Genomic DNA, 16,802 nt, shown 5'->3' on the forward strand with positions numbered 1-16,802 from the left:
TCTGCGCTTTGTGAGGCCGCTCCAAAGACAGCAGGAGAGCCTCCTCCACAGGCTGGGAGCGGACAAGGCCCCGCTATCTAGGTCACCCTAACCCGCCAGGAACCTCGCCCTGTCCCCCCTCGCTGTCTTCACGCCGGCAGCCCTAAATGGTCTGCGAACGCCGCCACCCCCCGATTGCGTACTGTGTATTTCTATTTCCGTGATATCCACCACAACGGCTCCCAGACCAACACTCCACCCTACCGATCTTCTCCCTTTTATATCCCTCTCGACACTCCCTTCAACAGGTGCAGCCACTTGCCTAATTGTCAGCGCAGCGCTTGACCGCTCCCCTGACTACCCCCGTCATTCACTACAATACCAACACCAATATCCCCCAGAAAGAACTACAACACCGTATCCGGTATGTAGTACTACATACCGAACCAACGTTCTGAGGGCAGCGTTCTGCTGGTTTCGTTTGTAGAGCTCCGCTTTGTAGGCAATACTTTTTTGCTACTTTGTCATAACTTTCTGCGGTCAGCGGTTCTGGAAATGAACGAGGGTAAAACCTTTATTAGACCTGACTAAATCAAATTTAAGACCTCGGATGAAAATCTGGCAGTTTTTAAGACGTTTTAATGCCTTAAATTTAAAGTTCCGAATTTTAGACTTTTTAAGACCCCGCGGGAACCCTGTTTGACCAATCACCTATCAGAGTTCTCCCTGTCTGGGACCCCCCCCCCAGACAAGACTTGTCTCCCAAGGACAGGGAGACAGAACTTGGACTGGGCAGTAGTGAAGGGAAGTTCGGATAATTTTACTGATTCGGTTCTTTGAATCTCGTTCAGTAAAATGAACGAGTGTTTCGAGTCATTCGTTCATTTCAACGGGGGGAGGGGGGGCTATCCGTCCACTGCAAACACGTATCATATTCTCATAATTATCACGGCAAACAATTACACTGCACTAAACTGTAAGTCTAAATGTTAAGTGAAAATAACAAAACCAGTCAGTATGATGACTTGAGCGAATATCATTCACGTCTTACTAAAACAGCGGCCACGCGAAAGGGAATGACGAAACTGTTTCCTCTACTAAAAAATACAATGTGGGTCACGTGAAAAAAGGATCGATCCGGCTCTAAGAGCCGGCTCTTGAAGGTGAACGTCGGGAGCTGGCTCGCATATCTGAAGAGCCGACTCTATTTATAATAGATTAATACAGCCTATAAAAACTAAATGATTATGAAATAATGAATTTTAATTGTATTTAAAATAATTGACTAATTCAAAGAACAACAAAAAAATACTTGTAGGCTTAAAAGCGCACACGGTCATCCTCACATTCTGTTCCTGTCAATCCTGCATGAGGGAGGGCCGAGCCAACTCACACAGTCAGAGAGTAGTCAAAACTCGGAGGAGAGCCATGACAAATCAATGCATTTTTAAAGATATGTGGTTACGGTCGAGTATGATTTCATAATTTAATTCAAATTGTTTTCACACCTATCATAGTCAAATTCATAGTTAAAACATGTATTTTTTAAAGAGCCGTTCGGGAGCCAAAAGAGCCGGCTCTTTTTAGTGAGCTGAGCCATACGAGCCGGCTCACGAAAAAGAGCCGGAATGCCCATCACTAATCCAAAGACTCGTAGAAAGACCGATTCGGGAAATGAACGAATCGTTCGTTTCCTCTAGCTACCAGTACAGAGCCTATGCAAGTCACGTGAAAAATGATCCAAAGACTCGTAAAAAGACAGAGTCGGGAAATGAACGAATCGTTCGTTTCCTCTAGCTACCACTACAGAGCCTATGCAGGTCACGTGAAAATGATCCAAAGACTCGTAGAAAGACCGACTCGGGAAATGAACGAATTGTCCGTTTCCTCTAGGTACCACTACAGAGCCTATGCAGGTCACGTGAAAAATTATCCAAAGACTCGCACCTGAAGACCAAGTCGGGAAATTAACGAATCATTTTTGTTTACTTGGACGAGCCTATGCAACAGTCCCGATGCGCGGCCACGAGAAAATTAACAAATCACTCTTTGAGAGGACTCGTTACTCCCGAGTCCTTGTAAGGATTCGTTCAAAATATACGAATCGTTCACGAACGACACATCACTACTGGGCAGAACTCTCTGATCTCTGTCACGACCACTTTCTCAACGAAGGCCTTCGTTTGATCTATTCTGAGACTCTGTGAAGCTGCATTGGCATCATCGACTGATTCACTGTATTAGACTAAGAACATCATGTGTGTTGTTTTCATTGTGTATTCTTGTGATTGCATCATTTCTTATTATTAAACTACAAATTACTTGGTCCGGTGTTTAACCTTGTATCATTCTCCACTACCCAGTTTGACACGCCTTAACAGCACTTAAATGGGAAAATGTGTCCAAACTTTTGACTGGTACTGTACATGTTGAAGAATACAGGATCGTCACTGCCCATAACTGCTGAACCACGCCGACACACAGTGCTCGTCTTATCCACCACTCTCTAGCCTGTACTACTACTGTAACTGAATGGGAAACCGACGTTTTCCCAAACTTGCAATCTTAAAACGGCCGGCGGGTCCTCTATCTCTCGTGGGTCGCCACCACTCGCCATACTCGTCCTTAGTAGTGATGGGTCGTTCGCAAACGATCCGGCTCTAAGAGCCGGCTCTTGAAGGTGAACGTCGGGAGCTGGCTCGCATATCTGAAGAGCCGACTCTATTTTTAATAGATTAATACAGCCTATAAAAACTAAATGATTATGAAATAATGAATTTTAATTGTATTTAAAATAATTGACTAATTCAAAGAACAACAAAAAAATACTTGTAGGCTTAAAGGCGCACACGATCATCCTCACATTCTGTTGCTGTCAATCCTGCATGAGGGAGGGCCGAGCCAACTCACACAGTCAGAGAGTAGTCAAAACTCGGAGGAGAGCCATGACAAATAAATGCATTTTTAAAGATATGTGGTTACGATCGAGTATGATTTCATTTCATAATTTAATTCAAATAGTTTTCACACCCATCATAGTCAAATTCATAGTTAAAACATGTATTTTTTAAAGAGCCGTTCGGGAGCCAAAAGAGCCGGCTCTTTTTGGTGAGCTGAGCCATACGAGCCGGCTCACGAAAAAGAGCCGGAATGCCCATCACTAGTCCTTAGTGCTGCTAGCTAGCCTATCTCTGACTAACGGCGGCGCCAGAGCTACAGATTAGATGTCCCGACAGAACACGAGTATCTAACAGTAGTTCCGCATTACATTAATTAATTTGAACGCGAGTTTTATTTATTTTATTCTAGTGGTAGGCTTATTGGGCCTCATTCACCAAATGTTCTTAAGAACAAATTTAAGAAATAACTTAGGAAGATATTGGTGAATGAGGACCAATGTTCTTTGTGTAAGTATGCATGTTCTTCCAAATAATACTGCATATGCACTTATAAACAACATACAAGGATTTTAATACACATAATTTAGCAAAAATTCAGATCCAGGCACAGGACCGTTTCCCCTATTCTCATCAATCTTGCAACTGTCCCCATGCAGTCCAAGTGCCATTACGCTAAAACTATTAGAACTAAATATCTATATTTAAATAAATAAACAATGTTATACTACCTGTACATTAAAATAAACAATTATAACATCTTGTTTCACTGGGCTTGCAGTTGTGAGACACCTTCTTAGACACATACACCACAATCATACTTGCAGTCAAGCATAACAGTGGTAATCTACATATACATCACTGGTATCCAATAAACAGTGTGTCAGTAGTAGTAGTAGTAGTGTAAACTGGTGGTCAGTCCACAGAGAAGAAGCAAGCAATGGATATGTAGATGGGGTGGGTGGGTTTGGGGCGTCAAGTCTATGCATCATTAACAAGGTTATGTGGACATCAGACATCAAGAAATCAGGAGCGCTTCTTGGCCACTGAGAGCTAACATTGACTCCAAATACCTCTAAAGACAATAGATCTTGACAGTGTGATGATCACCTTTTAAAGTAATTTGCATAACATGAAGTCCAGTACATGACTTAAAGATCATGATGCCTAGCTAATTAAGGTTAATGATGACATACAATTCCCTTTGTATTATGCAACCATAATGATCCTGTCTCTCAATACCATCAAGAGAAAATACATTTTAAAGCAATTGTTTTAAAGAGATTTGTTGTTTCTGATTCTTCTTCAGTGATAGTATACTCTTCAGTAGTAATTTGGGAGTAGTAATTTGGGAGTCAGGTGGCTGAGCGGTGAGGGAATTGGGCTAGTAATCCGAAGGTTGCCAGTTCGATTCCTGGTCATGCCAACTGATGTTGTGTCCTTGGGCAAGGCACTTCACCCTACTTGCCTCAGGGGAATGTCCCTGTACTTACTGTAAGTCGCTCTGGATAAGAGCGTCTGCTAAATGACTAAATGTAATTTATTGATGTCATTAGCAGGCGTCATTGGCCGTCCTCAAATTCTTCTATAATGCAAATAGAAGGTGAACATGGTGCTGGAGGGCAAAAGAGTTCATTCTTAAGGGCAAGTAAGTCCTTCCCCATCGACGAGAATCAAGCCCTGAGTCAGTCCTTTGGTCACTTTAGTTAATGGTGACAAGGAAAAAATCGCATCCCATTGTCTTCCCCCTAGAAACAGTTATTTGGCTAAGAGAGTTTGGTCATGGGGAGAGGTGTCCCCCGGCCATTTTGTGCCACATTTCCTTTCAGGGTGTTGTCGATCTTGGCATCCTTCAGGCTGTAGCGCCCCATCTTGGTGTTCTTATAGTAGATGGAGTAGATGAAGACGAAGATGACAGAGATAACCACCACCGTGATGGCTACAAAGCCAGCTATGAGGGGAAGGTAGTCCTCTGTGATGAGAGAGACAAATCACGGCCATCAACCACACTGTGCTCATTCTCAGGTCAGACATGACAAAGCTCAAGACCAGAGTATTTGACTCCTTCACAAACAAAATAGTGCAATGACAAAATCCCAAATTATACAGTATATGTGACTTGAGAGGGCAATGTCTGACACACAGTAAATCCATTAATTATTATCTTTTCTAAAGAGTGCTAGGTTACTCGACAACTAGGATGCAACGCTGATCATTACCCAAAACTCATCTTGAACTGGCAATATGATGGTAAATAATTGAGCTGCACCATCAGCCTATTCTAACCAGCAGTTCATAGAGGTAGAGAAGGCAAGATCAGAGACACCTAAAGCCTACTACTAGCGACTACTAGAGACTAACTAAACTAGCTTATAGGGGACCAGCCTACTACTAGACTGGTGAGGCTAGCCTATTACTAGCTTACAAGCAGAGACTTAGCAGCAGTTTGAACGCAGAGACAATGGCCAAAAGACGGCAGAGGGTTGTACTAGCATTGGATGGGTTCCATTCCAACATTGTCAGAGTTCTGCAATGTTAAATCTTACCTTTTAAAACCACCTGGACCACAATGAAGGTGGTTTGAACATCGTTGGTGGCTGTGCAGTTGTAGAGTCCACCCTCTGTGACTGTAAGGTTGCCTCCAGCCTCGATGGCGTCATGAATCTCCATAGTATTGTACAACCACTTGATCTTTGGCTGTGGGTAACCTTCTGCTTCACACACTAGTTTCTCAGGATAACCCCGGAAAACTGGTATTTTTCCAGGAAGTTTTGTGGTATTAATGCGTGGCTCATCTAGGGAAAGAGATGGGAATATGTGACAGCGTATATGACTACTGTTGAATGAAATGTAAAAATGAATGTATTGTTTAATATATATACTGTTGAATAATTACAATAGACAGTGATGTTGAGGGGATTTGACGTCACACTGGGAGGCCCCTCTGGTCCCAGGTTCAGCTGAGCCTCACATCTGTACAGTGCTCCATCATCTTCTCTACTTGGGATGATGGTGAGGATAGATGACTTATTCACTGGTGTCTTACTCTGGTCACTATAGGAGTCGTTCTTTATGCTTTCATTTCCTTTGTACCAGCTCACAATGAGTTTCTGGACAGGAGCAACATTTTGGACGTCACACTGCATCTGGTACTTCTTTCCCTCCACCATTGGACCAGTGTGGCTCAGAAGAGAGATGGACACGCCTGGAGGCTCTGTGGGACACAGTATAGGATACTAGAATATTCAGAGAAACTAATCTAATATCTTCAACTCACAAAAAACAAACTGTAAAATGCTGATTTTCATTACGGAAGGATGTCCCCACCCCCTACATTTTCTCCCATTCTTTGGTGGATTGTACACCTCCAACCCCACCAATGTAAACGTCGAACCGTTACAAAAAGGCTCACATTATTGTACTACCTGTTTGCGGGTGTTAGTAACTAACTGTGAGTAATTGGAATAACAAATACAGTGACATTAACGAAATCATTGCCCATGTCTATTAATAGCGCAACTTTTCTTCTCTCAATCCTTTCAACTCTGTCTACGGTGTGGAGCATGTATGTAAAAGTAACATTTTCAATTATATTTCTCAACGATAAGTGTGTTTACATAGGTCTACTGGGACAATGCTGATTCGACCGTGATGTCGCTTGCGTCTATGATATGCGAAATATGACACGAACAAACTTACTTAAATCTGAACTATTCAACAGCGATAGTAATTCCAAAGTAAAAAATATGTAAATAATCCGACTCCAGTATTGGTATCTCATAGTCATTCCCTTAAATCTGGCTTTATAGCCTGTCTGATAAATAAAAAGCCGTTGTTTGCCAAATTTGAGCTCTTTCCTTAAGTACCGTAGTTTAAAAAGCGGCACTGAGCTGTTGTCTTTACGTCAAGCTTTCCTGCTAAATAGCCTCCCTAGCTAAACCCTCCCCCAATAAGCCAGGAGCGCGTTAAAGGATCTTTCTAAAATTGATAGACTAGGGCCAGCTTAATATAGCCAACAGTCTTATCTGTATTTGGCCACTTTGGTCATATTAAAAAGCCTCACATCTACAAACTGAAATGAAAGACTATTTTTGTTTGTGGTGGATACCATTAGACAACATACTAAAATCAGAAAGAGAGAGTGAAGCTTACCTGACACTAAAATCACTATCCCTAATAGTCCACTACATGTTTAAATGTATTCCTACAGCATTCCTATAAAAAGATCAGCGGGCAGTTGCTCACATGGACTTGAGGATTGATGGTTCAACACAACCAAAGATGAGCAAAAAACTAAATAAAACATTTTCATTGAGTTGTTCATGCAGAAGTTATGTTACCGTTTAGAGTAATCCTGACGGTTTTCTGAACAGATCCCTGGCTGTTTGTGGCATTACACGTGTAATTGCCCATGTTTTCCATGGTGGCATCTGAGATTTTGAGCAGAGACACCCCATCTACATGTTCTGCTTTTATATTGGTGGTTGAGAAGTCATAAATCCATGTGTAGAGAGAAGGAGGGTTCCCTCTGGAGAAGCACTTAAGTCCCAAAGTAGAACCAATGTTACCTTCTGTGTCCTCCAGTTCCAATATCTCTGATGGTGGATCTGAAGACACAGGAGAAGAAACCAAATGGTAAACCAGTTACTTATCCCTTCTCCTTGGAGCATCAGCCATGTCAACTTGGAGATCATTTGTATTCATAGTAACTTACATTGTATATCAATATCTAGAGTGTGGGTGACACTTGATGAATTGATCGTGGCTTTTATGATATACCGTCCTGTATCCCTCCTACTGAGACTCTCAAGAGGGGTCACCTCCTCTTCGTCCTTAAACCAGGTGATCTCGGGTGGAGGATGGCCTACTACGATACAGGTCAAGTTGTGAGGTGCATTCTCAGCAGCAACGTATGCTTCTGGACACTGTATTTCCGGGCCATCTGCGAGAAAAAGCAGAAATATTAGTGGTGTCATCAGAAATAATCTTCATTTTAAGCAATGTACTGTATGTATTCATACCAAGGTATTTGGTGCATTTTCCGATCTTAACTTAAAGGATAGACCGCTGTAGAAGGAAGGATAGAAAATGAAAGTGACACTCACACAACACAGACACCCGTACTTCTTGCCTGGTCACTGTACGACCTTCAACTTCTAAAGTATACACTCCTGCCTGTCCCCTACTGAGAGAATCTAGGGCATTCATGGACTGTCCGTCCTTGAACCAGCGGATATTTGGAATGGGATTTCCTGTTGTGGAGCAGAAGCCTTCCAAACGACTCCCTTCTTTAATGCCCAAATCAGAACAGAATATGTCCGGTCCATCTAGAAAGAGGAGAGGTCATTGTTATAATCCTTCCAAAGCTTTCTTTCTTAAAATACGACTGAACCGTAGGTAAACAATGGAATTACAATTCTGGGATCTCACTTCAGAATCAGAATCAGAAATCAGAAAGGGATTTATTCGCCATGAAAGTTTGCACAGACAAGGAATTTGCTTTGGCAGGAAGGTGCATACAATAAACATATACCTAAAATTTAAATATGTGGACTAACTATACTAAGGGTACATAAACTAGCAGTACTAAGTGGGATAAATATAAGTTGCCGTAAATTACAATATAAAAATACAAAAATACAAATATTACAAAAAATACAAATGTACAAGAAAAAAAAATGTACACTTACAATGAACTTCAATAGAATACGTTGATGATGTGTTGGAATATTGTGGTCCCTCTGGTCCCAGGTTCAGCTGAGCCTCACATCTGTACAGTGCTCCATCATCTTCTCTACTTGGGGTGATGGTGAGGATAGATGACTTATTCACCGGTGTCTTATGCTGGTCACTATAAGAGTCTGTCTTTATGGTTTCATTTCCTTTGTACCAGGTCACAGTGAGGTTCTGGACAGGAGCAACATTGAGGACGTCACACTGCAGCTGGTACTCTGTCCCTTCCACCATTGGTCCAGTGTGGTTCAGAGGAGAGATGGACACAACATCTGGAAAATCTGTAAATGCATTTTTTGTCACAAAGAAACATTTGTCAACCTCATTACTAGACCAGAATTGGGCATGTAACATTGGGTGCACAATACAAATGTTGTATTACACCAATCAAACCCCTCTCCTATGAAATTGGACAATTACCTTACTACAGATAGAGTATGCACATCAGGGCACATTTGTTCCCTTTCTGTTACACAAGTGGTTCTTGCCAGAAAATACTCACGGTATAGAGTGACCCCAAGTGTCTCTTTATGCTGATCTCCATTCTTGAGATTGATGAAGCACTTTGGACTTCCATCCCAGTCTTCCAAGCTCTCTACTGTCCACATGACCCATGTGACGTCTTCAATCAAGCCTGTGGCTCCATCAGATGTTTCCCAGCCCATGCCTTCAGGGTCTGCTACCGATGTGCTGCAGTTGACTGAAACTGAGTCTCCATACCTCACCACCAATCTGGAAGGGTTCATCTCCAGATGAGGGACAGTCTGTGTAAGTCCACCTGTAGATCAAAGTTGAAAATACATGTTAGAAAAAATGGTCTGCACAATCTGGAAGGATTCATCTCCAGAGGATATAGGCTAGTTGTACCTACTGTGGTCGTAGAAGAGGATAGTGTATTAGTCTATTTGTTGTTAACGTGAATATTTAAGTTGCAGAAAAGCTAAAACGCATGAGGTTCGTGTCCTGTGTTTTAGCAGAAAAGCTAAAACGAACACAGGACACGAACCTCATGTGTTGTTCAAAAGACAATATTGCCCTCCTCTGGCATTAACAAAAGTTTGTTCAAAGTGTCGATCTACTTCTGCCTCACGACGCGAACAAAGAGCGTAGCCTAATCCTCACGCAATTAATTCACATAAATGCCTTTTTACTAGTTCTAGGCTACTTGTAAACTTTTTCCTAACAACATCGTGGCACTAAAAATTCGTAGGACCCATTCTTCATGCAATCCTACTATTCATATTATAGTAATGTCGTATGCAGTGCAATAAGTAAAGATAATTTAGAACAATATAAGAATATGAAGATTTGCAGATTGCTTAAGCGTAAACTATAAAACATCTTACCTGTAACACCGAACTGGATCATCAAAACCAAAAAATATGTTTTACGCATTTTATTTTTATGTCTAGAGCACGTGAAATATATTCTGATGTTGTATTTCCAATGTCCAGTCCCACTCATATACCAGCTATTCGGTTGGTGCAAAGCTCTCGTTGTCTATTTCGGCTCTGTATAGAATTACACTGAGAAGAATGAAAACACGTGTTGTACGGGAACATCCCCTTCGAGTAACTATACTGGCCAAGACCAACACATCTTAAATATGAAGGTACATTTTTGGAATTTCCCAAATGTGTGTGTGTGTGTGTGTGTGTGTGAGAGAGAGAGAGAGAGAGAGAGAGAGAGAGAGAGAGAGAGAGAGAGAGAGAGAGAGAAAGAGAGAGAGCGCATATGCACAAATGTGAATTCGGATTCATTCTAGATCATTTGAAACCATCTTTAAGGCTACTTAAACATTGGTCCTAAGTATTTTATAAAGACATGATGCTATTTACAGTTGGATATCTAAGGCTGGTCGCCTACATGCCCACACTTCACGTGTTCACCAGTTACAGATTGATTCCTACGAAACGGTATTCTGATGAAGTTAGTAGTGAGATAGTGAGAAAATGTGTGACGCTATAGATACTTTACCAACAGGGCTCCTGTGCCACATCACGTTATAATATATTTAACTATAGCATATCTGCCTCAGATGTAATTGATTTCATTTTAATTCAGTGACAAAAATTATAGTTTTTTTTGTTATGTTATCAATGGGAATGTCCCATCTGGAAATAACCTAGAATCTGTGGTGTCTTTTCTACAACACACTTTCTATTTAAATATGTGACTCATAATGGTGACTACAACTTGACCCTCTGGCAGTGCCCGTAGTGCCGATGTGATGATGTAATCTGTAATAGCAGCTCTGAAGTACAAGGATAAAAGAACACTGTGACAACGAAAGCGATACTTGGCACAAGGCTGGCACAAGAGGCTGGCACAAATAAAGTAGTACAAAAGCTGAATTTTAACTAACACAAATGCCTCTGAAGCCCAAATAACACATTGTCACATGTTAGTATATGGTTGTTCGGTCACATCTCTAATGGTCTTAAGGTAAGTCTTCAATCATTAACAATGGATATGTAAAATAAGAGTGAAGTATGTAAAACAGCTGCAATCCCTTAGTAGTTCCTAAAGGTTAAAGGCTAGTTTGACATGCTCATAGAAAAAAGAGTGTTGAAGAACATAACAAACAAGCGATGTGTGGAGGAGGACACACAGGGGTTGCTGGACAGTGGATTGGTATTGAGAAAACAAACATCTGTATTCCAGTCATGTCTCTAAAACTCTCCCCTTTCTCATAAATTGGTTGAGTGATTCTATTACTGGATTTACAAATGGTCACTCACACAACACATACACAATGACGCAATTTAACGTCCTATTCTCCAACCTGGCAGAAGAAAACAATGGTTGTATTACGATAAGGGGTATGTAGCAACAAGGTCAAAGGCACAAACTAACCAAACAACCAGCTGCCAAATAAGACAGAACTATGCAGCGCTCATGCTGTGAGTGTCCAAACTCTGAGCACTCCCCCAGTCACATTAACATGAGTGCTGAGTTAAAAGTCTCTATTCTTTCAACGGTTCAGTCCTCTTTCAATAAAGCATTAGGCCTGACGGACACAGATACATTTGTGGCTAACTGGGTCAACCTCAAATATTTTCTGTTCCCTCTGCAACACAGATTTATGTAACAGTCTGTTCAGTAAACTGCACATGGCTCACAGTGCTGAGCTCCCATTTTACCCTACAAAGTTAGCTTTCTGTCATTGTTTCAGAATCAGAATCATTAGTTCATCATTCCATCATTAGTTGGATATTTGTTTAGATTTATATATCCAATCAAATGGAGGAGAATTAAATTCGAACACAACCTACAAGCCTCATACCTGTGTGTGAATGTGTGGACGTGTGTCTTTCACAATGGCCATTTCCCTGTCCTCCTTGGTCCTTCCTCAAGGGGTCTTTGGAGCAGACTGGTTCAAGTTGAATGTCTGGGATACTCTACTAGATATTAGCCACAACAGGTGGTTGTGTTTGAATTTAATTCTCCTCCACCTATTTAAAAAATGATCCATCCTTATCTGTGCTTCATCACGGAACACAGACTTTCTAGAACACATGTAAGCACTTTGTGTTAACGACTTTCTCTGTGGATTAACATTTCAAATGTTGGTACCTTAATTCATGCCCAATATTTATCTTTCAATCGTTAATTTGCTTGAAATACCTCTGATCGGTAACAGGAATAACAATAGTTAAATACTGAAAAGTACAGTATGTGCTACTAGAGACAGGACCAAGGGTGAAAGGGAAATGACCATTGTGAAAGACCCACATCCACACACACACACATTATGGAGAGCTTGTAGAGTGCAAGGAAAAGAGAAAGCTTTCAGATGGATGTGGACAGATTGACTCTGGATATTTGAAGTAATACTATGTTGGAGTAAGAGAGGGTGAGTGTGTACATACCAGTCAGAATGTGGTGGATAATTAACCTAATACTTGGATCCTGAACATAGACTTACCCTGTGTTTACCACCAAAGCCCACGTCATCCGTGGTGACCAGATGCTAACTTCTCACATCTGAGTGCAGATACCCGCTCAACAGCAACTGTGTATATAACATTTTGCCAAGTCGTTTAGGCATACAGAACGTAGAGTTGTAACTGTTGAGAATCATACAGTGTCCGTCTTTTACAAACAATGTAGCTGTTGTTAAGTTATTCAGTGAGGCAGACCACTATGTAATATGATCACTGAGAATACATGAGCTCAACAGAGGTGCCTCTGTGTCCACAGATGAGGCTACTGACATTTTAGAGACTGTCTTGGCCATTACGAATATGCATAGCAAATCAGAAGTTTGGCTAATATCTAGTAGAGTATCCCAGAGACGGGCCAGTAAATAACCCTCAGGATAATTGTATCTTCAACATGCAATGATTAAACAGAACTATCACACTTATGAACTATACTAAATGAGCTGTTTCAGAGATCAGGCAGTTCAAAACCCCTCTGTGATCATATTGTGATCATTTTTGAGAAAGAGGACCACAAAAGAAGAAAAGTAAGAAGCTGGAGATAGTTAAATCTGTTATTTTAACTGTTTGAGTAATAAAGTGTTAATCTGTACACATCATCAAAAAGAAAAGAACAAATATTTATTAGTATTACCCAATTATTGTTGGATTGTTTGTACATTGTTTAATATTGTGGGTGAGTCATGTTGTTTCACAATCACTGGATTTCCTGTTGGAAATCCAAGATATTATCATCACCTTTTAGAAACTCTATATTCTTTTCCATTGGTGGGCTGTAGGCTCAGGATGGAGGAAGGGGTTTCAGTACATGAAGGAAACTAGATAACTGAAAGGAAATGTTCACTTATATAATTGATATTGTTTTGAGACACAAGAAGATTTGTCAGTGTGACACTTCCACACTGTCACACAAAGGAAGTCCCTTTAAAGCAATCAGTGGAAAATTGGTGTCACTTTGTCCCTCTCCCATCTCGCTCTCCCCTCCATGTCCAAATAAGATCTTTCTTATTGTAATGATCGTCCAAATAAGATCTTTCTTCTTGTAATGATCGTCTTTGTTTTGTAATGGTTAGGTATCTGTTCTTCTCTTTCAAGATCCTATCGGAGTGAAACTTAATTTGAACTGAGTTGCTCACAAATCCCATCTTTCAAGTAAATGTACCCATCTGAATAGGTTCTGAATGGATGGCATTAGATCCAATCCCTCTGCTGAAACATCAATCCCCATTTTTGGTTTTTCTCTATTACCCGGGAGTCAGGTGGCTGAGCAGTGAGGGAGTCGGGCTTGTAATCAATCACCCTACTTGCCTCGGGGGAATGTCCCTGTACTTACTGTAAGTCGCTCTGGATAAGAGCGTCTGCTAAATGACGTAATGTAAATGTATTACCCCCCTCTCATTCCATAATCATTTTCTTCTAAATCTGTAAATAACTATCTAAGTTCCCCTTTCTTGAAAAACAGTTTCTCCATTTCAGGAAATGGAGTTATACTTTGTCACTGTGAACAAAAAGCTATGCTCTCCCTTGGAGTGATCACAAGCTTCCAGAGAAGAGGGCCTCTTTACTTTAGTCACTCTGAGTCATGGGAGAATGCTTTTGCTTGAACAATCTGCTCTCTCTCCCGCGTAGGAGGGCTGCTATCCTCCCTCCCAGGCTAAGAGGAGCTGATTCAGCTAGTGTGTCCCAGGTGGGAAAGAAGGAGGAGGAGGATTATGCAGTACTGTGGCAACAGAACAAGACAAGTTGTCCACTCTGAATCATACATCCTATTGACATCATAGTCATCTGGTACTGGTTAGAATCAATCCTGACACAACTCTTTTGAACCTTCCCCAGGTAATAAACTGCTTCTTATTCAACAATTAACTCTTATTCTGAAGAAAGCCTGTACTTCGCCCAATTAAAGAGGATTTTATGTTCTGTTAATTAAGGAGGAATGTTTTTTAGAGTTGTGTGAGATGCATTAGGCTCTAATAAATAAGAAATATTTTTCACTTGAGTGAAGAGACCCTCCCACAGCATCTGGAGACACTTTCCCAACTCTGACTTTACATGGAGTTCAAGGGGTACATTCCCTCAGTGTTTACAGTTAATGATGTCATGATGACCTCGATATTCACATTGTTGATGGTATCTGGCTCCCTCTTGTGTAAATCAAACTCACATCTCAGTCACAATCTTCCCCAAGGAACTCCACAACATTTTTCAGTGATTGATCAAACAAATGTAACATTATAGAATTGTGATACATCCATGTGCTACATAAATAATTGTCCCTTCTGCATATATTACTGGATATATTACTGGCTGAGTAAGTAAGGATTTAGTTTTCTAGTCATATCTTATACGAACATATGGGATAAGGATATACACATGTTCACTTTACCAGCCCTACAGGTTTAAACATTCTGTTTATGTGAAAATAAGCGCCTTTAATAGAGCTTTTTATAAATAATGATCAGTACTCACCAGTACAATACCAGTGCTAAAAAGACGACCACAATAGCTCTGGTATTGTACACCATTAACATTCATGTATCTATAGATACATTTACTTCAGACTTTCAGAAAACTGTTCAATTAAGTTTGATATGTAATTTCTCCTCTGTGTGTATTCTACAAGCTACCCTTACTGTTTTCTTACTTAACTTTGTACCTTGGCTTATTATACTGAAACTGTGGTTATGTACCTTTAATATTTCTTCGAAGTCAACTAATTCAATTAAATTCAATAAATGTGCAGTGGCCACTAGATGGCAGGCTAATGCATACCAAATTTACAGACAACATGAAAACCACCCTTCTCTATATCTGTGTGTGTGTGTGTCTCTCTCTCTCTGTGTCTCTCTCTGTCTCCCCCTTTCTCGATCCCTTCTCTTGTTGGGTTCAACTAGAAGCAGGGAGATTTCTACAACAACACCTTCTATATCATCTGGATTTGAAAAACCACAACAGTGGCGACCCCTACAACCACAGACAAACAATCACACCGAGGTCATGTTAGTAACGAAGCTCATGGGAACACAATTAGTGAGGCCAGGGCCTACTTGTTCCCAGCATGAGTTCCTGTTTCTTACATTCACCTTGAATTAATCACTGTCCGCGAGAAAAAGAATGTGTGGTTTGCCCTCCCCCACCAAGTCTAATCCAAGCCATGAGGAAACAGCAAATGATTCTCCTTCTCAACAAACACATCAGAAGTACGGAGTACACAGAAAGTGATCTAAAAAGACATTTCCTGTTACATTATTTATCTGATGAGTAAAGATGCACACAGCATGCGGCAAAAAATATATTCAGGGCCGTCATTTCTGGATTGACCAATCTAAATGCACACAGTGCAGACATCACAATTCTACAGTATGTGTACATTCAGCCCATACGTCCATACTCTCACGTCAATGATATGTCGTTCACTGATCATCAATAGTGTACTAACAATATCTGTGCATTAGTTCTGTAGGGAGGCCATTGGCCGCAGTGTGATTGAATTAACCTTGGAATTGGTCATATCTTCATGCTTTAGAGATGGTAACATTGTAATCCTCTGTTTGTGAGTACTTTAAACATGAAGATTGGCTTGGTCTTGCTGCGGTTTAATTTTAGCATGTTTGTTTTGGGCGGTCTCCAGCCTGCGCTTCAGATGGACACATTCTCACAGAGCTGCTCAACCGGGGGCTTGTTCCTAGCCTCCAGCCCAACCCAGCCCGCTCTCCCCTGGTCTGGGGTCCTAGCCTGCAGCCCAACCCAGCCCTGGTATGAGGTCCTGGCCACACTCTTGCCCCCTGGTCTCACTGGACCCATCGGCCTGCCAAGATGTTTTCTGTGTCAGTGTCCCTGTCGGTGTCCCTGTACCCCAATCGCACAAGTATTTGTGACTCTTCTCCTGTTTCCACACAGTGAAAACATACTCCTTGACTGGGCTTCTTCTGTGTTTGCCCTCCCATTCTCTAAGCCGTTCTGAATCATTCATGTTCATGTTTTACCTTCCAACCACCCTGAGGCTGTCTGGCAAAACAACATTAATAAACCAGTAGTGGGAGTCTGGTGGCTAAATGAGTTTCTCCGGGGGTAATTGGTACATGGGATTAGCATGATAAAGCAGGCCTGGAGGAGCTATGGATGTCCCTGCTCCCCCTGGTTCCACACTAAGGAGTGGATAGAGGCTGACGATCAGGCTTTTCACCCATTAGTGGACGACAGCATGTGACCCGACGTGAGTCTGTGTGACACAGGGTCGTTTAGCAGG

The 16,802-nt window shown here is 41.3% G+C and overlaps 1 protein-coding gene across 1 annotated transcript; it reads right to left on the reverse strand.

Annotated features, from left to right (window-relative positions):
* Window positions 1-3,426: 3,426 nt before the first annotated feature.
* Window positions 3,427-16,357, reverse strand: LOC136940534 (intercellular adhesion molecule 1-like). The gene is made up of 9 exons (XM_067232723.1): window positions 16,213-16,357; window positions 9,112-9,387; window positions 8,567-8,890; window positions 7,982-8,203; window positions 7,591-7,818; window positions 7,217-7,483; window positions 5,773-6,090; window positions 5,423-5,671; window positions 3,427-4,848 (listed from the first exon to the last, which is right to left on the reverse strand). Exons 1-9 carry the CDS (start codon window positions 16,355-16,357, stop codon window positions 4,643-4,645), a joined length of 2,235 nt encoding a protein of 744 aa, XP_067088824.1. The 3' UTR covers window positions 3,427-4,642.
* Window positions 16,358-16,802: the final 445 nt, after the last annotated feature.

Source organism: Osmerus mordax, chromosome 3 (genome assembly GCF_038355195.1).
Source record: "Osmerus mordax isolate fOsmMor3 chromosome 3, fOsmMor3.pri, whole genome shotgun sequence".
NCBI lineage: Eukaryota > Metazoa > Chordata > Actinopteri > Osmeriformes > Osmeridae > Osmerus > Osmerus mordax.